Genomic DNA, 22,269 nt, shown 5'->3' with positions numbered 1-22,269 from the left:
AAAACAGAACATTGAAAAATCAACAAAAAGTACCGGTCTAGATTAGCTTCATCGGTTCCTCCTCCTCACCGGTGGCCAAATATGGTCAAATGTGGTTCTATGATACAAGACTAAGACTTTAGATCTGCAGTTTTCTGTGAAATTTGATGATAAATATGTATTCTATGATACACAATATTTTCTGTAAATTTAATAATAAAATTTACTCTAGAAAATACTCACTTCATTAAAAAAAATATAAGTATTTATATGATTTAAATCGTATACCACGATATAAGTCCAATAATTTAATAAATGCTTAGAATCTATCGATTTAAAATCCAAAATACTAGTAACTACTCAAACGACTAAAAGTAAAATTTACTATGGAGTAGTATTTTTTTAGTCTATCCTAAATAATCTGAAAATAATTAGATTTTGGAGCACAATCAATCATCCCCCTCCTCGGTCTCCTCCTTACGCGCGCCCGCCTTCAGCCGCCGCCGCCGCCGCCGCCCCGAAAACCTCACCAGCTCTCCCTCTCCCTCAGCCACCCCCTCCGCTAGCCGCCGTGTCCCCCGTCCACCCGGGAGTCCGGGATCCGCCTCACCGTCGTCTCAGCGCCCGCCGCCGGTTTGCACCCACCAGATCCCCTCCTCCCACGCCGCAGGCCACGTCCACCGCACCCTCGTCGCCGTCCACGACCGTCCAGGAAGATCGCCATCGCAGCAGCGACCAACCCTCTGTCAAATACGACCGCGCCACTCCGCCCACGCCTCCGTCAGCGCCGCCGTCAATCCCGCCGACGAGGTAACTGGATTTGGTTTTTTTTGTTTGGTTCGATTCATTGACGTTTCCTATCGCAGCTGACCACTTCATCTCATATATGCCTGCCCTGATTCTGCTTGATGATTGAAACCTGAAAACAAAGAGGTCAAAAAAGTGAACCATTAACCATCTTCTGTGAGATCAATATCATTGAGCACATTAACCGTCTACTAATAATCTAAAACTGATTGTCCCCCTCTTCTTGCTTATGCTTATGCTTATAAGCCAAAATTTTAATTTTAAAACTTAAATCTGGAGTTGATTTTAGGGTTTTTTCAATCATGGTTTATTTTCCGGCATTTGCTTTTAGATCGCTAATGACATGTATATAAAAGTTTTAGTCATAATTATTTTTAATTGTTAATAAGCTATCTCGATTATGCTTAATTTTAGCGAAATAATGAGGCTGATTGTCTTTTGTCTAAAATTGATTCTTTTGATCTTAGAAGAGGAGTAGCTTGATCAATACATGTTGTAGTAATTTAAAATGCCGAAAATCACTTTTGACTTGAGCTAATATACCCTATAAAAATATGTGACATATTCGAGTGAATATCATTTAGTTCCAGCCACCAAATTGGCCAGCATGAAGAGGTGGAGAAATCTTTTAAGGCATTTTCAGTACAGAGTAACAAATAGGGTGGATTCCAGCCACTGAATGGGCCAACTTGGCTGATCAGAAATATTTGGTCATGTAGAATTTGTTGGCTTCCATGTTATAACAAAATGAGTGGATGAATTTGATACTGTAGTGAACGTGCTGGTTAATGATTTAACTCATGGCTAATTTCAGCTTCTTGGAAATTATCAAGGTTACTACTGTATTTCCATTTACTGGTATCATATTTGCTCTGTATGTTGTGATTTGAAGATCTGCCTTTGTAAAATGAAGATGCATTTCTCCTTCGTCTTAAATACTTCATGCAGTGCAGATAAACAATTCATTTGTGTAGGGCAAGAACACCCTTTTACTTTACTGTAAAACTGTGTATTGTTCTATTTAAATGTATGCTCTGCTATACTAAGATCTGTTTAAAACATACCTCCTGAAATTGTTGAATGCCAACATAAAATGTTGTGCTTGGAATTCTGATTAATTTCACCATTTCCTTGCTGTAGTTCCTTTCTTCAGCAGATTCGTCCACTTTGAGAATTCATTCGTAACAGTCACAAAGGTAAACAAGCAGTCTCCTCTCTCGAACACATCATTTTTTGGGTTGTGCTTCCATGCTCTCCTCTAGTTCTTAAAGATCACATTACTTTAAAAAAATGTACTGTTTTGAAGTTCTTTTCCTGTTTACCCTTTAATATATGTTCTATTTCCTGGCCTAATGTTGCAAATTTTATTTTTCTTTGTTTGCAGCTCTTGCTGCTTGCCTTTTCATTCCTACGTTGGTGAGGATCTTCATATAGAGAGGCCTGTTTTCCTGCACAAGTAGCATATGGCGAGGATAAAGCCAAAGCAATTGCTAATTCAAAGCAAGACAAAGAAGTCCCCAACACGAATCAGTTACTCTACTATCGTCACATGGAACCTAATTGTTGTCTTAGTTGTGCTCTCCCTCTATGCTACCTATAGTCATTGGCACCACAGGTTAGTGCCCTTTCTTGCAAGCATCATTTATTCTATTAGCTAGCCTTAATCACAATTGATCTAGCTTTACTTGCTTTCATTTCCTTCACTGATGAGATGCCTCACAGGCCAATCCTCGAGACAGAAATGGATCTCCTTCGGACTGAGGTACGCCAGACAGTCTAGTTTATTTATGCCCTGTATGCTCTTCTCGCCTTTATGTATCTCCAATTACGTTCTCTTTCATGCCAATTCAATGACGTATGTGGGCCTCGAAAGCACCCTTTATCCACCTTTTCTGAATCATTGGTCCTGGCATTTTGTGTTGTCTATTTGAAAACCTTGTTATTCTGTAGTTAATGTTCAAGTCATATATGTAGCTTTTTAACTTTTCTGGGAACTGAATCCGGTGCTACTGTTGTAAAATAAACCATGGGACACCGAGTCTCTGGGACACCTTGTTTATAGAGAATACTTGTGCCTACCTTTTTTAGTGTGGATTTGCTAGATATACTATGTTAAAGTAGACTTTTTCTATGAACTTGGAATGGCTTCTGTAAGTGATGTGTATCTTTGTATACATTTTTACAACTACTCATTTCATTCCATATTTTAAGACTTTCTAGCCTTGCCTAGATGTATGCATGGATGAATGTATATGTTTTATATATGTACTTAGATTCATTAGCATCCATATGAATTTTAGTAGGGCTAGAAAGTCTTACAATGTGGACCAGCCCTTGCTCAATCTGATATCAAATTCATTGCTTGTATTCTCTTGTGTGTTTTCTTTCTGACTTCCAGCATGTTGGGAGATCTGAGGATTCCACAAAGACAAGTAGACCAAGCTATGCGGTAAGTTCTACCATTTTCTTTTACATGACATGATTTCTAACCAACTTAGAAATGTTAGTTATGTGTGTCCTTAATGTTTGATTGTCTTCAATCTGTTATTAGTACGTTATCTGGTCAATTACAGTTGAACATGATATATTAGTTATGTCTTTCTGTTCTGATGGCCTGGTAGTGACTGCTATACCAGGTTTTGATCTGAAAATTGTCTTATAGCATTTTGGAAATGTTGCAATCAACTATTTGCATGATTAAGTAAAATCAAAAGTAAACACACCATGTATGGATATAAAACAAATTATGCTTAGGATAGTTCTGTCCTGATGCAGAAACCCTGAAGGCCTGAACAAATTATACTTAGGATAATTCAGTAGTAACAGTTTTAAAGGGCTTGAAATCCTTCAGCCAAATGTATTGATAGTGAATACTTTCATATCTTAAACATTCTGGTATTATGATACTTAACTAGACATGATGCACATGCGTTCCTTTTTATTATGTTCGGATGCTAATTATTAGCAGTACAAGTATATATTAGTAAGAGTAGATTGTATGCTATTACCTGTAAATATAGGAAATGGAATCTGATGCATTTATCTTTTTTCATGGGAATTTGTGGCATATGACCTTACTGAGTAGACGTAAAATTCTTAATGCAGCAATGTTTAGCATACAATTAACATGGAGCTGTTGTGATTTTCTTCCTCCAGATTATTGATACTGCCAAAGGCTCAATTACTATAGAAATTTTCAAAGAGGCTTCTGCTGATGTTGTGGATAGATTTGTTAGCTTGTGGTGAGTACTGGAACTTTGCTTATCTTGTTTCATACTTTTACTTGATAATGCTACACGTATGAAGACTTTTCTATGATTATTCTTTTGGGTATTATTTCCTCGTGTTGGACTATCTGGCCATCTGCAGTGATGCAGTTCCACACAAAGATGCCATATTCAGTCCTTCATGATTTCATAGAAGATACTATTAGAGTACATGTTTACTCCCTCTGTCTAGATAAGTAATGCATATAATTAGTAACGGATTGTTGATAAATTTACAAGGCTTGAATGTAAATTTAAAGGTGCTTTTCCTATCATGCTCCTATTGATATTCTCTTGCATATTCCACCCATACAAAGTGTTTACTCTCTTCTTTTCCGAAACAATTTCTAGAATGTACTTTTAGTATTTAACTCTCCTACTTTCTCAAATAGACCCCTATATTAATGAAGGGAGTTTGAGTTATTAGACTTTCTTGAAGATTCTTAAACTGTGAAAAACATGACATGTTTTCAGCAAAAGGGAGTGCACTTCTACAGCAAAGGGAGTGCACTTCTACCTCTAGTATACCTCCGTTTATGGATGGATTCTTCTGTATTTCCTATTCCTTTTCTTTGCAAATATTTTTCTTTGTTGTGTTCTTGGCATCAGCTTTATTTTGAAGTTCGAATACTTTCTATTTCATTAATAACACAACAGCAATGCAGTAATGAGTTGACAGCTAGTGGTAGCAGCATCATATACTATTAATATGTTTGATAATTTCCTGTTTTGGAGCAAAGTCAAAGTAGCTAGTTGCTTGCATCTTGTGTGCCCATCAAACGAATGTTCAACCTTAGTCTGCAGCCGAATATGTAGACCTTTCTGGTTACACGCAAAGTTCTTGAATCCAGTTTCGTATAATGATATTGTTTGGTATATCCCTGTATCAGTGAATCATGCAGAGTATGTAATCAACTGGACAGATGAAACCTTTAAGAAGTTGATGAATTGAAACCTGAGGGAAACTATATTGTACAACACTCCAAGGCAAAAAGTTTTACATTTTTTTTTCTGAAGTGTTTTTATGCTCTCCGAAGTCCATAAGCAAGAGGTCACATGAACTTCGATGCGAGTAATTTGAAGCCGGCTCGTGCCACCAATTAGTAACTGTAAATTCTTAATATTCACTACATTTGCTCTTTCGGGTCAAGAAATCATCTATATGATTTATTAAGTATGGTATGAACTACGAACTAATTTAATTTTGGTTGTGCATATGCAATGATAAACTGGAGACTGACATGAGATGTTCGTAGTGCAAACATATTGCTATTGTGTTATTTTGCAATTTGTACTATATTAAAACTTTAAGTACTTATGTTCCCTTTACGATATCTGAGTCTAAGAGTACCAAGTAGTAGTATTTCTCTATGCTTACATTGGTGGAAGGAATCATGTCTCAAGGGAGAGTAGCACACAGAATTCATCAAGATAATTTATCCTTTATTCCTTTTGTTCACTTTGGATTATCATCTAACATTTGTTTTAATGGTCAGCAAGAGTAACCATTTTAAAGGAATACCGTTTCGTCGTGTCATCAAGAACTTTGTAATTCAAGGGGGTGATTTTGATTTTAACGGAGCTGCACAGGAATGGATACTGAAAGCCAAAGCTAATGGTGAAAATGCTCTCAGGTTTGTCCTCAAATCAAGTGTGCGTATAGAATTCTGTTGCGTCTTGGCTTTGCTAGAGTTAAATTTGTTGTAGCATTTTCCTTTACAATGCAGTATTTCTATGATGTTGCAGTCCAAAGCACGAGGCTTTCATGATCGGGACTACAAACAATCCTAATAATAAAGGATTTGATATTTTTATCACAACTGCTCCAATTCCTAACTTGAATGATAAGCTTGTTGTATTTGGGCGAGTTATCAAAGGAGAAGATGTTGTTCAGGTATGTTATATTGAATTCTCTCTAGATGCATTTGCCATATGCCTTTGGTACAGCCTTTTATCTTTCATTTATATTTCCTGTTATTATCTTTCATGCTGAGCTGTTCATGTCCTTACCTCATGAATAGTATTCTTAGTCAAATTTGTTCATTATTTTGAGTCTTGTTTAGCATTTTTACTACAAATTGTTCTAGTACCCCTTTGAATTACAGTAGATGCTATTTGTCGATAGGAAATTTAAAAGTTACACAGGAGAGGATATGAGCTAACTCAGTTTCATTACCTAAAATGTATCAGATACATGTGTAAATAGCAGTAGCATTTTCTAGATTATGTTCATTTTAGTGAGACCAATCAATTGTTGCCTTATTTGATGACACATTGCTTGTTCCTTTTTTTTTACATAAACAGGAGATTGAAGAAGTTGATACTGATGAGCATTACCAGCCAAAAACCCCTATAGGCATACTCAATATCATGCTAAAACGGGAGCTTTGAGCTGATTGCTTATTGTCCTTGCTTGAAAATGATCAATCTGTACTCTTAAGAAGGGTCCATACATCGCCTCAAATTGCTCCTGTGATTGATTACATGCTGATGTGATGGCTTCCTCCAGAAGCCCATGGGTTGCAAAGAACTCTCTAGGATCTTGCCTGGTAGCTATAAGCTTCTTCCAATTCATGCAGTAGTTGTGTATAAATTTATGCCCTGGTGTCATTGGACTGTCAGTTTTTTCAGGCATTACAGTGTATTTTGATGCTTGGTGGTTTCGCTGTAAATTTGAAGCACATTTCGATCATGAATAGTAGAATTCGGAATTCCTAGCTAGTCATGAGAAAAGACACGAATGTTGTGAAATCTTTGATGATGTTCGATGTGCAGAGCTGATGAGTGGAGCCTCGGTTTCAAAGATTTAGGGTTGTTAATTCAGGTCTTATTCCCAGGCGTATTATCCATGATTTTGTAAATGCATGATTTGTTGCCATACATTTCTAGCTAACATACCAGATTTATGGCCAACAAAATTGAAACTACACTTTAGCTAGAATAGTGTAAACTTGCCACACTTTTAGAAGTCAATTATGTGTAAGATCCTTGTAATGATGAAAGAATCTTGCCACAAGTATGACATGAACCACGTCTAACTTAATCAAATGTGTCTAACTTGAGTTGAAGCATGGTGAGCCAAATTGTGGCAATGAACCAGTGTCAGCCATCAGCCCTTTTCAAATTCTAAGCCCACATGGTCCAATTGGTGAATTCAAGAATAGATGCCCATGTATAAACTAAACCCTTACCCAACTGGCCAACTATCTCCTGATAGAATAAACCGGAACAAGTCCAATAGCTCCCTCAAATATAGGTATTCTTGTCCTACAGTTGTAAAACAAGATATAACGAGCCTAATTTTTTCACTCCTGTTTATGTTTATTAGTTAAAATTTAAATTTTCAACGTTAAATTTAGAGTAGATTTTGGAATTTTTATTTGTAATTTTTTTTAGCTTTAGCTTTTAGATCGCTAACAACACATATATAAAGTTTTTATTTATAAATTATTTTTTATTTGCTAATGTCATTTGGCTTTTCCCCTTAGGTTGTGTTCGTTAGTATGTTATGTAACCTGCGGAAAACGTAATAATAGATTAATATATAATTAATTAACTATTAATTATATAAACTTGAAAAATAGATTAATATGATTTTTTAATGTAACTTTTCTATAGAAAATTTTCATAAAAACATACCATTTAGTGACAAAGCTATGGTACACCACCATACGTGCTAGAACCAGAATGAATTTTAGCCCTTGGATATGAATCCAACGGTCTGACAGTGGACTGCCTATGTTGCCGTCAAACTACCGACCACAGCTGATCCTAATCCCATGGAAAGGTGCATGAACCCGATAGCTTGCTTGTTGCCATCTCCCCCAGACAAGACTAGCACCAGTGCCATCTCCCTTGCTCTGATCCTCTTCTTGCGCACAACCATTCTGACCGATGACGCCGACGACCTGTGGCTGTGGGGTAGGGGCCTCGATGGAGATGGTGAGGTGGATTCGAGTGAGCCCATGGCAGAGAAGCTACGTGAGCGCAGCATGATGGAGGGTGCGGCGATGACAACTAGTGATGCCTCATCAAACTCGAGGTCAAGTCTCCCTCAGCCTGGGTCATTACCACCGGTTATCTTCGCCATTGCCTATCAATATCTCTAGATATTTCTATATGCTCTTCTAGATGTTTGGAGGTTTCCTGAGCTTGTGTCCTTGGAGATATTGAAGAATAGACTTGCTCAAATCTAGGGAAGATTGGATTTGTTAACGATTTTGGAGTCTCCCCTTTTATGCTTGTTTGTTCGGGTTGAGCTGAAGGTTGGATCTTGGGAGAAGTCTTTTCTGTTCTGTAAGATTTGGTTGAGACTTTGAGCGGATTCGATGATCAATTTTTCCTCCATGTAGTATCCTTCTCGTGGATGTAATAGTGTGAACACTGTAGGAAATTAGGGGTAATTTTAAGACAACTTTTCATTCAATACATCACATTGTCTTCTGAACAACGAGTTCTTTGTTTTTAAAGCCCTTGGCTCACGCCACCCTTACATGACACATTTGTTAGCCAAACTCACGTCTTCTACTCCATTTGAATTAAATGGGACTAGACTAAATTAATCCTATTAAATACTTGGTCTACAATAAATGCTAGGTGGAATATTTCCTTATGTGATATTAACACGAAATCGATTCAACTTAAATAGGGTTGCATGATGAGCACTCATGGATAGGCCTAAGGGGACAAATGGAAATCCACGCATGCACGTACACCGAGCCAAGCCGGCCAGACTGTGTCCGAAAGCATGGCTTGCCTATATCTTAATGTTTTGTGAAATGGTAAAGAGGAGTTAACTCGATTTGAATATATGTGTGCTTACATCTTAAAGTTTTGTGGAGTTAACTCGATTTGAATACGCATGCATTGATGAATTCGTGTTAATGGCATAATCATTCGATTTTCTTGAGCCTCCTTGGATTGTGCAATGGTAGAGAGGAGTTAACGAGTTGATTGAGCCTCCTCAGATTCCTAGAGCATAACCCTCTCCACCTCTCCATCAAAATAGATCTGAACTAGAGTTTTTCCACATCCACCATTTTGTTCAACTATGCTGCTATCTGTCTCCCCGATTTGGTTTGCTTATGCACATGAGCATTCCAAACGAACATGCCTCTAAAACCCCGTTCGCATAAGTACCTGCACGGGTACCTAGGCAATCAAGTTTTTAGGGAACACAAACACATGACTACTATGCATCTTCTTTCTGGTGGTGGTGTTCCTGTTGGTGCTAGTGAGAGGACAATCGACTACTTCGTACTAAGATGAGTTTTTTGGATTCTTAGACATTATATGAATTTAATGAATTTTTAATGCACTAAAACAAAATTCATATAAATTAATTATAAATTTTAGAAGTTTAACTGTGTTTACTATTTATTATGCATTAAAAGCTAGGGATGACTTAGCTAGGAGGGTCGATACTGATGGATGGGCCCACCCATCAGTGACTCGTAGGGCATGGTGGCTTGTCACACGACAGGCATGCTGGATGCCACATGGCGGGAGGGGGTCGTCCGAGATCACTTTCTGGAGATTCTGGGATAAGGTCAGCTACTATAAGCTCTCTAAATAGAGCCTTGGTTTCATGAGGTGTAAGAAACTCTAGAAGTGTCCCCGGATGGAGTTGCAAGGAAAATGGATGGCGTTTATCTTAACACTTGTTTATGTATACATGAGCCGTTACGATCTTTCGGTAAGGAAAATAACAGTAACCATGAAAACAAAGAGGAAACCGAAGATAAATATCCCAATATCTAGGGCAAGGGAAACAACAATATCCTTGTTGACAGAAAAGAAATTGTAGCAACAACTAAGCAGAATGCAAGCAAGCTCATTTTTTCGCTTATGCATGGTTATGCTTATAAACCAAAATTAAATTTTTAAACTTAAATTTAGAATTGACTTTGGATTTTTCAGCCTTTGCTTTATTTTTGTTTGCAAATATGTTGTTTCTCTTTTTTTTATCATAAATAAGCCAAAAGATGACCTCCAAAGCTAGCAAATATGGAGAAATTTCCATCTGTAGCATAAGAAACATGCTAGTATCAAAAAAAAATAAAATAGCACAATAATTTTCGTTTGGCTTATAGCGCAACCAATTCGTTTTTTATTCGGTTTATAGCACATGTACCGTTTGGAACGATGGTTGAGCAGTAGTTGGGAATAGCAAAGGACCATATTATCTTTTGTTCGAAGTTCAACTTAACCACCTCTCACATCTATTTTCTTCACCCTGCTTCAGCAAAGGCAAGACTCAAGAGCGACCAGCCGCGACGGCGGAGACGTGTGCTCGCGACATCAGTAGGCTGGCAGCGCTAGGGCCACTCGCTGCGAGGTGAAATTGTTTGATTGCCATTTGATCTTGTCAAATCGAAGGAGAAAAGACTGGCGACACAGGTGTATGGGGTGGAGCTCCCTCTAGTTTGTCGATGCATTAGTTGTACTAGAATAAAAAAAATATTTGACCCAACATGAAACTTTCATTAGAAAAAAAATTCAAAAGTGCAATTCACTCGACACTAAATAACATAAATCTACCTAGCCTGTTATATGTATTATCATTCTTACCCAACCATCACTTTGACCCTTTTACGTAAATTCTTTTCACTTTGGATCCTCTCTTATCACCTTTAGTTCTACTTCTTAATTTTGCTCCAATTATAAGATTTTTTGGGTTTCTCTAGATTAATAAATGTATCAATTTATATGTTTTGTATACGTGTCTATATTCATTAGCACACAAATAAATCTAGATAAGAATACATAGTCTTATAATATAAATCAGATAATATTTTGGACCATCTTGTCTCTTCTTCACTAAGGCCAGTCTCAATGCATGTTTTATGGGAGTGTCATACACATTAAATAGGGTGTCACATCAGCAAAATTGATGACTTGACAGGATCATTAAATGAGGGAGTTTCATGATATGAGAGAGGAGTTTCATCCCCATGAAACTTATTTGACTCGGTTATCTAGTTTACAGTCTTGATAACTATACCATAAAACTATGTATTGAGACTGATCTAACTCCAGCGATGGTGCTACCTCTTTGCCCACTCTGCTTGCACGTCCGCCACCACTGTTTGTCAATATTGCTAGTGATGCAGATAAATGTGTTAGCTTGAGGAGAGGGGAAGAAAAAGGAAAACCAAGTTAATAATCGTGTTAGTAAAAGGAAGGGAGATGGGCCCAAACTAAAATAAAAGAAAAAAGTTAATGTAAAAGAAAAGTAGATGACTCCAAACTAAAATAAAAGGACTAAAAAGGACCAGAGTAAAAGTGTGCTATAAGAAGGATAACTAAAAGGAAAGTAGATGGGTCCAAACTAAAATAAATGGAGTATTAGTTTGTGCTAATATAATGGATAAGTAAAAAAAGTAGATTTAATCAAACTATAATAAAAATACTAAAGAGAACCAAAGTGAAATTATGTTGTGTTGATAAGAAGGATAAGTAGAAGGAAAGTAGATGGGTCTAAACTAAAAGAAATGGACTAAAGAGGACCAAAGTGAAATTGTACTGATAAGAAGAATCCAAGCTATCATTCACTTTCCATATAATGCTAACGGATCCAAGGTGAACTTTACTCTTATATAATATATTTTCTCTCTCCCATTATGCATGTACTTACATCATTCTCTTATTCAAGAAACTAAACAATATCACAGATTTATATCTAAATAAGAGAGATCGATCCGAATACCTTTTGGATCCTCAGATTGAAGATAAAATTTTCGGCTGCTCTACTTACACCATGTTGTGTTTGTGTTTTCTATTTGATGCTCTAGTATACTATGTGGTGTTTGTGTTTTCTGTTTGAGGGAGATTTCATTTCACTTTGGTTTACTAGTTATGTTCAGAAGCCATGGTTGGGTACTTAGGGTTGGGAAGCCATGGTCCAAAAATCTCCTCCTTTTCCTTGGACATTTAACTTTTTGTCACCTGCTACAGTACCCATTTTAATAATTTATTAGTCCGTGTGTCATAGACACACAAATTACGTGTCACCTCTAAAAGTGACAAATCATTCCCTTTTTCTTCGTATCTGTCGAGAGCATACGGTGAGATCTAGCATCGGCATGCCTCCCACGATTCAGCGGACAACTGGTGCCATCCGATTTGATGAGTGAAGTATGAAGTAGAATCGAGAGGAGTGGTTTGCGTCGGCTGAAGAGAGAGAGAAACGTCTTGAATCTGTGCAGTAGTATATGTGTGGAAGGACGGATGGATGGCCAGGTGGTTGAGCAATAAGAAAGATGGATTTAGGTATAGACTTGGAAATAACCTGAGGCCATTGGTGTGGCAATAGTCAGGATCTCTGTTTCTCGTGCTCCTTCCATTCAAAAAAAAAAATCAATTACTAACGATGAACCTATATATAAGTTATGTCCAGATTCGTAAGTAGAAATTAGTTTTTTTTTTGGAGGGAGTAGGTCCCTAGCTCTATTTTATCTGCAACAGCAAGCCTGTACACAAATTTGTTCACAAAATAAAAATTGAAAACCCAAAAAGGTATACTGCGGCCGGCTCGCTCGTGCTCACCCCTCAACAGGATTCATCACGACAGCCATTTATTCAGCATTGTGTTGGTCTCCAAGATCCCATATTGACGTCTAGTTTGAATAGGACCAACTGCACGTATAGTAGGCATGTCGTAATTCAATCCTCAATCTGATTAAAACCTCGGCTGATTGATTTAATGAATGTAAAGAAGCAATGCCTATGAAACCGGCTGCTTTTGACATGCTCTAATTATAATTTTTCAGTGGTTTTGATAGTTGAAATTCATTAAGTAATTTAATTTGAAAATGAATGTAAAACTTAGGTTGCCTGAAGAGTTGAGAAACCACGGGTGGGGTTTAAATTCTTAATTAAATAGATGGGATTAAATGCTGAAATTACACCATATTTGTGTGTGAAATGCTTGTAAGGGTAATGTTTATCTAGTTCAAGAAATTAGTGGTTCGTGATTGTTGGGTATTTGATGAAAAGCATTGTTCGCTACTTGTTAGTTTCTGTTTTTCACCATGTTTTTAAAAGGATAAGCACTAATATCCTATATAACTATTTATGCAATGATGCAAAAAACTAATTTGTTGGATATTTGATGAAAAGCATGAAATAATTGTGCTCTTTGGAATTGTAGGCTGTGTTCATTTCAAATGATGACCTACTACATGTAAGGTGCACATTCCAATACAATTCAATGACAAATATGATCTCATTTTCAAATGTTTCTTATGTGATCATTTTTTTCATCTTTGAGCAAGTACCATGAGGTACCACTGTTTTCTAAGTAAAATTTGGTACCAAGAGGTATCAAAATTTACATAGAAAGCAGTGGTACCTCCTGGTACCTTCTCCAGGATGTAAAATTGCTCTTCTTACGTGGTCTTGTTTGGTGCAGGCTTTGCACTGTGACCAATTTTCATACTTGGGTCAGCATATTCTTAAGCTAGTGCATGTGTTTTAGTTATGCTTTTTATATTCGATGAGTGTTATGTTCTTTCTACACATAAATTTGATTATTTGTTCTTTCTACACACAAATTATGTTCTTTCCACACTTTTGTTTTGGTTATTTGTTCTTTCTGTTTGCAGAAACTGAAGTCATGTAGTTGATGGATGTAATCATGTAGTATCTTTCTATGTTTCTTGCATTTCAATCGGCTCATTTGATTTGTTCGTTTCATTCGTTGTAATCTTGCGACAGGTAAGTTATTATGAAGCTCATTATTCTATTTCCCAATCCATTCTGTGACAGGATGGAATGCAACAAGGATGAGGCTTTCAAATCAAAAGAACTTGCAGAAAAGAAGTTCATGAACGACTTAAAAATTTAAAAATTTGTACTACATCCGTTTCATAATATCTTCATTTTTTTGATTTCTGTTCTTTAATATTTGACCATTCGTCTTATTTAAACAATTTGTATAAATCTTAAAATAAGTCACGCATAAAGTACTATTCATCTTTTACCATCTAGTGACAATAAAAATATTAATCAAAACAATTTTAAATAAGACGAAGAGTCAAAACATTGTATCTAAAAAATAAAAAATGAACCTAATATGAGACGGAGGTAGTAGAAGCCAGGGGAAAATTAACCATTTGCCACTTTTACAACTGCAATTAATCTTATATGTCTATTACATGTGGGCCTGAACCAACATGTCATAGACACGTGAGAGTGGCAAAATGTTAGCTAATAGTTAAATGCCCCGAAGCGAGGAGATTTGCACTGAAAGCCAGGTCTTTATATCCTGAGCTTGAGGGCATAGACAAAATGATATCCACAATAGACATCCATATTGCTTCTGGGCAGGAGCCACACAAGATCTTACAAGTGAACAAATATGCTGATAGTGCAACTTTGAGGAGGCGATATATAAGCCTTGTCCTCAAGTTTCATCCAGATAAGAACAAGTCAGTGGGTGCATCCCGTACGAGCTTTCCAGATTGTGTATGAGGCATACAATGCTATTCTCCAGTGTCAAGTTCACATTCGAGGATTAAGAGCCTGATCTTTTCGTTAATTTATACTTATTAGCTAAAATTTGAATTTTAAACTTTAAATTTAGAGTAGATTTAGGGTTTTTTTTCCGTTGTAATTTATTTTTGGCCTGGACTTTTAGATTGTTGGAAACACATATGTAAATTTTTCATTAGCTAATATATTATTCGTCTGAATAAGCCGTGGCCACAACCTCTTGATAGGTGACACGTCTGGTGCGCCACCACCGTTCGGCAACTCGTTGCTGGTGCCTACTCATTCACTGCGCCGCCATCGCCAAGTATGTGCACAACACTCGATCTTAAGTGGAGACGCGCGAAGGGCAAGTTAGTCTGTTAACATCGTTAGAGGAAGATGTGACAAAAGTACTACAAACCGAACTGGCTGTGATGTAAGTTTAAAGTGAAAAGTTTTTGTTTTTTGTTTTGGACCAGCCCGTTTCCAGTGCTATATGATCGAAATATGAAGTTATAGTAAAATATGGCAGATGGGTGCCACTCGTTTTGCTTCACTTTAGCTTGAACCGAGTTTAGGTTGCCATGGATATCAAAAAATTTAGATAAGATGAGCACGCATATGGTGAAAATGGATGAACCGTAGCTATAAAGATTTATGAACTGGGTTCCTAGGCACCCTCCTTCCTATACTTTCCCCGAGATGGACAGCAGCACCAATATGCAACAAATTAAAAATCAGAAACATAATATGCCAATGAACCACGAAATAAAAGATATCACCGAAACCATTGGAACACATGCATACCCCACACTTACTGTAATAATTTAAATTATTTCATATTTACTAGAAAATGCCCATACAATATAAAAAATCACATCGACACATTGCAACAGGAAACCGATTTTGAATTTTAGATCTTTAATTTTATAGTTAATGAGATGTTTCTGGTTGTCAAATTTGGTTTGGAGATTGAATGGGCAATGATCCCATGTGTTATGAATTTGGGTTAGTTGGTTTGGGTGGATGATAGATTCACCACTATTTTTGAAATGAGTGTAGACAAAGATAGATTATTTATACTACATGTAAATAGATGGCTGATTTATCCGGTTTATTTAGTGGGGAAATAAGGGAATAAAAGAAAAAAAGTGCATATACTACATTTATTAAGAAACTGAGAAGGCTTAAAAGACGAATCACATAGAAAATATATTAGGAAGGCTAAACCAACTTAATTAGAAAAACAAACAAATTATACTCCTTTCATTACTTTGGAAACTAGAAGTTCTTAGTTTAAAGATCAGCTAAATATACTTCTTAATTGTCCTCTCTTTTGCCCTCTAGCTACTTTAGTCTAGTCCATACCCCTTTACCTATTTTTTGAAAGTGGATATTTTTTTCTTTCACAACTACACCTATTGGAATAGGATAGGTTATGTTGATGATGTTATGATAATATGAGCATACTACCTAGGTACCTGGAACTACTGATATCGGATTTAGATCTAGTACCTAATATATCTAGGTACACGAAACATCTAGGTATCATATATATATATGGTATCAAACATGGTGCATATGGTACTAAATGCGGTACATAAGATGCAATGGAGCAGGACTGAATGGAGAAACAGTACTGAAAGAAAGTCGTTACTGGGGCACTAAACTACGAGATAGTATGGCGAACCTAGTAGTATGAAATTGAGTTCGGTAGAGTATATCAGCATACTATTTTATAGCTTAATTGAGTAAAAATCCATTTACGATAAATGTTCATAGCTTAATATGCGTCATCCACTGTTCCATCAGAAGTTTCTCAGGGTCTGTTTGGCAGCTAATATTACGAGGTTCAGACTCAGAACATGCTATTTTGGTACGACGATTTTCCTGTCTTGTTTATTAATGACAATTAATTCAAACCTTCAAGATAGTCTTTACCTGAAGAATATACTAGTATTTCTATTGAACATCTCCACTGCTCTAGAGCTCTCATAGCCCATCCGTTATGTCACTTACACTGTCAGATACCACCTGCAATTATAAAGTATGAGTACGAGGGAATGAAACATGGGCAAAAGCTTGTTTATTATTGGTTTCATATGATTCCAGCAATCTAGGAAATGTACTAGATGTAAGAGAATTAAGAACTAATGCTGGGCATTTCCTTGTATGATTCGCAGTGAATTCTTGCACCCACTGCACCCAGCTATATTTTAAACAAATTTTCTTTTGGCCAATCAAGCGAAAATTATTTATATAATTGATCATGTCACTGACACTCACAAGCACCCAGTTTTCCTAACATTGCCCATTATAAAGCTACATGGCCGCACCGTAGAAGTGATGCATTGCATTATATGCTATGGGCATTCTGAATGATCAGATACAATACAATAAATGTATTTTCTCATTAAACCAGTATTTTATTTTATAACAATAATACCAATACTGATGCATGTGGTTTAATCTCATTATTCATCCGCTGGAAGATTTATCTAGAATTTGGTTATTAGAGAAGAAGAAATCACATTACTGGGTGGAGTTTCAACTATTACCTGTAAGAGACATGTAGGGACTGTAAAACAACTTCGAAAAATGATATCGACACTTTCCAAAAGCTGATGATAAACAGGAGTGATCAAATGAATAGAGTCGCGTGCTACATCTTTGATGAAACCTAAATTCCAAAACAAGAACAGTGGCATGCAAGAAATTAGTCAAGATCTGACCAACTCATTTCATGACAGTTGAAATAATGGAATGCTACCAAATCATAAATCAACAAATAATGTGGACATACCTAGTCCAACGCAACATGGTATGGAACACCGATTTGACAAAGGGACAGATGCACTTGTTGCAAAGCCAACAATAGTACCTTTCAAGAAGTGATGTTCTGTATTATCAGGCACCTACAGAAGCAAAACATGGACACTACATCAGTAATTTATACAGAAACCTCAGAACCATTGCTGCCAGGAGACATACTGCAATCAGTGTCAATTTTATCTTAGCATAGTGGATTCTTACATTAAACATGTCATAGGAAATTCTTGTCTTAACTATAAGTTTGTAACCAGTTGTAAACATGACATATTTCGCTTTGGTAACTCCAATCTTTGCACAAAAAACTATTGTTCAAGACGACAATTTCATGACTATATATGTGTCTGGCAGTGTTGCCTGCATTGACTACTTGACTGAACTTTACAATTTCTAGAATACTTATATTAACTGAACTTTACAATTTGAAATACTTATATTAACTGAGCTTTACAATCTTTATAATGACCTCCATTGACTATTTGACTAGGTCGTGAAGGTGGGGAAAAAACTATACTATGTATTCTGTTTCCCTTTTCCTGCGGAGCACTGGATGTGAAGTTAGCTTTCTCAAAAGTTATAGATATGTATAGTATTAGAGCATCTCCAAGAGCATGGATAAAATTTGTCTCTCTAAATTTCAATTTAGTCATTCATGTAAAAAGATTTTATCTCTAAATTGATGTGTACTCCAATAGACTCTTCATTCTCACTCCAAATTTTAATGGCTAGTTACCACTATCCAAATTTTGAAAAATCCAACACCTCTAACAGATTCTCTCCATATTCGCTCTCTACATTTCTCTAGAAAATATGGGACATCCCTGTGAGACCCCACTGATAACCATCAAACTTGGTGGGAGGAATAATTACTAGATTGGGCCATTGAGGGTGAAATTTAGCCATTTAAATGATATGACAAGTTATGAGTAGTCCCTTAGAGATTATTTTTGTAATATAATTGCTAAATTTTAGTATAGATAGTCATTTGATCATTCATTCTCTTAGAGATGCTCTTACCTCCATTTCAAGATGTTTTGGCAATACCTAAATTCATACGTATTAGCATAAATTTGGAAATATATATAAAACATATATATTGATCCATTCATGAAACTAGGTAGAACCCAAAAAGTCTTATAATATGGAATAGGAGGAGTATTTTTTTTTGTTCCTGGCAAGTATTACATTTTCCACTAAAAACTACTAATTCGTATTTGGAACATAGAAAAGAAAGGATTAGTAAAAACAGCCTGGTTGTGAATACTCTTGTAGTGTCGAAAATGCTGATAGGTATAAAGATTTTACCTGGTTGTGCAGATCAATAACTTGAATTTTTGACATAGGAAGCTGAAAGGGTTCTATAGAAGCAAAGCCTTGAATTAAATCATTGTAAGAGAAAACAGGAAAGTCCATTGGTAAGCACTGCCTGAAGTATGCGATCAGTCTTAGATCACGAATGACCCTTGCCTCTTTCTTTACTAACAGACTGCATTCAAAAGGCAAACAACCATTAATAAATGGAAAATTATGAACTGATCAATTTCATTACAACAAACACTTACTGACGAGGTACATCTTGTGCAGCATGAATTTCAACTAAATTAACGACCGAGTCCCCTTCAGGTTCATCTAACCAAAACATTCCAGTAGGTAAATTTTTGCCCTTTGCTGAGGTTCTTAGCTGAATAACATGAGTAGGAGATGCATATTTCAATAATTCCTTCAGCATATGTAGGCCAGTACCTAACATTAGTAGAAGATTAAAACATTTGCAAAAATCAGTAACAAATTCAATTAATGCCCCAATCATTTAGTCAAATCACACATTGTTATTACCAGTAATAACTAATAACGAGGATGGAATGAACAATAAAGTGGCAGAAATTAAAGATCACCTTTCACCCATCCTGAAGTGTTAATAACAAGTGGTATTGCAGATTTTTGAGGGTTATCGATGTCATCAAACCGATAGATTTCTTTGAGGAAATAATCATAAAGGCTAAATATGTAGTTCAAGAGAAGTTTTGGATTCTTCTTTGCACAGACATCACCGAAAAAGAAGCACCTAAAATATGTGCAGCATGCATGTCTTAGTCCACTCCCAGAATATAATTAATTTCACTTACTGAAACATGATTGGAAAGTGAATTGAATACACACGAATGAGACATATTAACTTCAACAAGTAATATGATAGTTAAGATGCCTACCACAACCTTTATTATATAATCATGTTCAGACTTGTATTTATTAGTTCTGAAATTATAACTCATGGCTATTGTTGATGTCTTGACCACATGGATACCTAAGACTGAACATGCTTATCTTTCTGTAATTAGATGCAAACAGGACTTCATAAAGCTAGAATACCCATAATAATGTGAGAAACATAAATGACTTTCTTGAATTATTGGACACTAAAGGAATCATTTGATCAGCAAATCATGGAAACCTTTTAATGAATGAAATAAACTTATCTGATATGAATATCACTGTATGCATCAAAGTCAAAGCAGAGGAATGCCAAAAAATCGCAATCCAGAAAAATGAAGATCGTAGCACTGCAGCTTACCTCTTTGGGGTCCGTAGGTACAGCATTTTAAAATCTGAAATGATCACAAACCAACAATATTTTCATCCATTTACGCAAAAAGGAGAAGAAAGCTCAGAAGGGATTGAAAGGGACAAAAAGGTGACACCTTCAGCCTGTTCCTCGAGTACATGAAGCGAGACAAATCCAGGAGGTGTGAACTCAGGTTGACCAACATCAGTATCCAGGTAGGCCACCTTCTTATACCTATGCCAAACAAAAAAAAATCATACGACTTGAACTAACAGAAGACAGGCTAAGAGCAAACCTAATTCTGACAAACTCAAGATACAATCATCACTGATCAAACCAGTCTTTTGTTGCACTACTAATTATTAGTGCCAAGTTACGTAAATTACAAGACGACATTGTTAAAAAAAAATTCAGTTACTACATTTTAATTCATTACAGAAAAGACCAATGCTGACCAAAGCAAGCACACTTCACTGAAAACAAGCTTAAATAGAAAAATAAAACTGTCAACAGAACAGTAACATCTAACCACTTGGTAGTGTATGTTCGTTCATAATCCAACTACAGAAGTAGTAGTAACTATTAACACGTCTTGTCACACTCAAGCAGAACAACGGACAAAAGCATCGGAAAATTTTCAGTCATTCTAGTAGCATTTCAGTCATTGTCATTCCGTCTTATGCTAATGCTACATTACAATCCCCAGCCCGGCAGCCCGCAACGCCAGATAGCAAAACTGGAGAGGCCTCAGGACGACGAGCAAACAGCGATCACCGATCAGTAGCTGAAAAAGCACACACCCACCCAGCCCACCGCGGCGCAGTCCCCAGTTCCAGACCAAAAACAACTCCAGCCCTCCTGCCGCGCATCCAACTCGATCGTTTGCCAAACCAGGGGCGAGAAGAAGGGCAGCAGCGGTGGTTGGAGCCTCACCTCCCGACGAGGGTGTTGAGGAGGAGGCGGGAGAAGGCGGACTTGCCGCTGTTGCCTGGGCCGCACACCGCCACCACCGGCGGCGGCCAGGTGCAGGAGTCGTAAGCCACCGCATCCGCCACCTCCTCCCACTCCCGCGCGCGGTCCCTCTCCCTCGCCTCCACCGCCACCTCCGACCCCTCGCCGCCGCCGCCGCCGCGCCCCATCTCTCTCACTCTCAACTCTTCAACGGCACACGAAACAGAAGACGGGAGGGAGCTAGCGAGGCATAAAGGGGTCACGCTCGCTCACGCGGGTTGCGAGTTGGGGTGGTGAATGATCGTTCTCTCTTCTCGCCGTGGGTACGGACGGCCTTCCTGACCTTCCTTCCGGGGGTAGACGATGACGGGTGGGGCCGACCTGTCAGTCCCGGGTTTCCCGACTCTGCCACGTGGTGATGGTAGGTGCGGATTCAAGCGACCTGATTCGAGATCGCGGAGGGTTGATTGTAAAAGGCCCCCGCAAAATAAATACTCCCTCCCAATTTAATTTTTTTGCGTCAAAAATTTGGGTATATAGGTGTACCTTTTTAAAAGATAATAAAATTTCACCACAATAAATTGTATCTCGAACCAGATCAATTTATCATTCCTATTGTTTCGGCAATAAAGATAACACTAGAAAAATACAAGTTTAGCCGTTTCTGACACTGAAGACACTAGTAAACTATTTTTCTATCGCCGTGTATTTTTCGCTCGTAGTGTTGTAATACCAGCAGTGGGCACCGTAAAGACTCTTCAATCAATGATTCTATCTCTGATCCATTTAATCAATCAATGATTCTATCTCTGATCCATTTAATCTGTTGTATCGGTCACAACCATATTAACATTTTAACACCAAAATTAACTTCGACTTGTCACACATAATACACCATGCCAAACCCATGTCCTCACTATATAGTCGGGGGCGTCCAACTAGTCACACGAACAAAATAAAATATTTTAAAACGTAAACTATGACTAAATTGTTGTAGATATGGTCATTAATCGACATATTTTAATCTAGAGAAATAAAATACTAGTAATGACATAAGAATACTGATTTTGCGAGTATGCTAAACATTGAAGTCCCAGAGAGACAGCCTAGAGGGGGTGAATAGGTGTCCTAAAATAATCTTTCAAATCGCAGCGGTCAGTACAGGGGCCGGACCGTCCAGTCGGCACTCTCGGATTGGGCCGAGAGCTCTGGCCAGACCGTCCTGGTTAGAACACCGGACCGTCCGGTCAGTGAAAAATGCAGACTTGACAGTCTACCTTTTCGGTGATGTTCCTAGGAACGTGATGTGATTATGTGTGTAATAAAACAGCAGAAAGATCGGAGGAACAAACAGAACACGAAATCATAAGAACAAAGACACGAGAAATTTATCCCGAAGTT

At 37.3% G+C, this 22,269-nt stretch overlaps 2 protein-coding genes across 4 annotated transcripts; one reads left to right on the top strand and one right to left on the bottom strand.

Annotated features, from left to right (window-relative positions):
- Window positions 1-428: 428 nt before the first annotated feature.
- Window positions 429-6,871, top strand: LOC102700749 (peptidyl-prolyl cis-trans isomerase CYP21-4). The gene is made up of 9 exons (XM_006644121.3): window positions 429-789; window positions 1,927-1,982; window positions 2,171-2,401; window positions 2,509-2,548; window positions 3,185-3,235; window positions 3,943-4,028; window positions 5,549-5,686; window positions 5,799-5,946; window positions 6,357-6,871. The coding sequence occupies exons 3-9, from the start codon at window positions 2,250-2,252 to the stop codon at window positions 6,441-6,443; spliced, it is 702 nt and encodes a 233-aa protein (XP_006644184.1). The 5' UTR covers window positions 429-789; window positions 1,927-1,982; window positions 2,171-2,249; the 3' UTR covers window positions 6,444-6,871.
- Window positions 6,872-10,857: 3,986 nt separating this feature from the next.
- On the bottom strand, window positions 10,858-21,169 carry LOC102709421 (polynucleotide 5'-hydroxyl-kinase NOL9-like). Of its 3 annotated transcripts, XR_001550491.2 has the most exons (11): window positions 20,851-21,169; window positions 20,054-20,151; window positions 19,927-19,960; window positions 19,250-19,419; window positions 18,917-19,097; window positions 18,660-18,840; window positions 17,329-17,440; window positions 17,084-17,205; window positions 16,467-16,559; window positions 12,600-12,689; window positions 10,858-11,177 (listed from the first exon to the last, which is right to left on the bottom strand). XR_001550491.2 is itself a non-coding variant. In XM_015838399.2 (9 exons), the coding sequence occupies exons 1-9, from the start codon at window positions 21,054-21,056 to the stop codon at window positions 16,518-16,520; spliced, it is 1,146 nt and encodes a 381-aa protein (XP_015693885.1). In that variant the 5' UTR covers window positions 21,057-21,169; the 3' UTR covers window positions 16,116-16,517. The 3 variants fall into 3 exon arrangements, 1 of the variants encoding a protein (XP_015693885.1); XR_001550490.2 differs by lacking the exon at window positions 12,600-12,689 and having other exon boundaries at window positions 10,858-11,152; XM_015838399.2 differs by lacking the exons at window positions 10,858-11,177; window positions 12,600-12,689 and having other exon boundaries at window positions 16,116-16,559.
- Between the last annotated feature and the right edge of the window lie 1,100 nt (window positions 21,170-22,269).

This window comes from Oryza brachyantha, chromosome 1, assembly GCF_000231095.2.
Source record: "Oryza brachyantha chromosome 1, ObraRS2, whole genome shotgun sequence".
NCBI lineage: Eukaryota > Viridiplantae > Streptophyta > Magnoliopsida > Poales > Poaceae > Oryza > Oryza brachyantha.
Note: the sequence above shows the minus strand (reverse complement) of the source record. Positions and strands in the feature narration are given on the sequence as shown.

Bases quoted from the DNA above. Each gene is read 5' to 3' on its own strand.
- LOC102700749 (XM_006644121.3), top strand. From the start codon at position 2,250: ATGGCGAGGATAAAGCCAAAGCAATTGCTAATTCAAAGCAAGACAAAG. The intron at 3,236-3,942 runs GTAAGTTCTACC...TTCTTCCTCCAG, and splicing joins CAAGTAGACCAAGCTATGCG to ATTATTGATACTGCCAAAGG. The intron at 5,687-5,798 runs GTTTGTCCTCAA...ATGATGTTGCAG, and splicing joins AATGGTGAAAATGCTCTCAG to TCCAAAGCACGAGGCTTTCA.
- LOC102709421 (XM_015838399.2), bottom strand. From the start codon at position 21,056: ATGGGGCGCGGCGGCGGCGGCGGCGAGGGGTCGGAGGTGGCGGTGGAG. The intron at 19,961-20,053 runs GTGTCACCTTTT...TGATCATTTCAG, and splicing joins ACTCGAGGAACAGGCTGAAG to ATTTTAAAATGCTGTACCTA. The intron at 19,420-19,926 runs GTAAGCTGCAGT...CACATATTTTAG, and splicing joins TACCTACGGACCCCAAAGAG to GTGCTTCTTTTTCGGTGATG.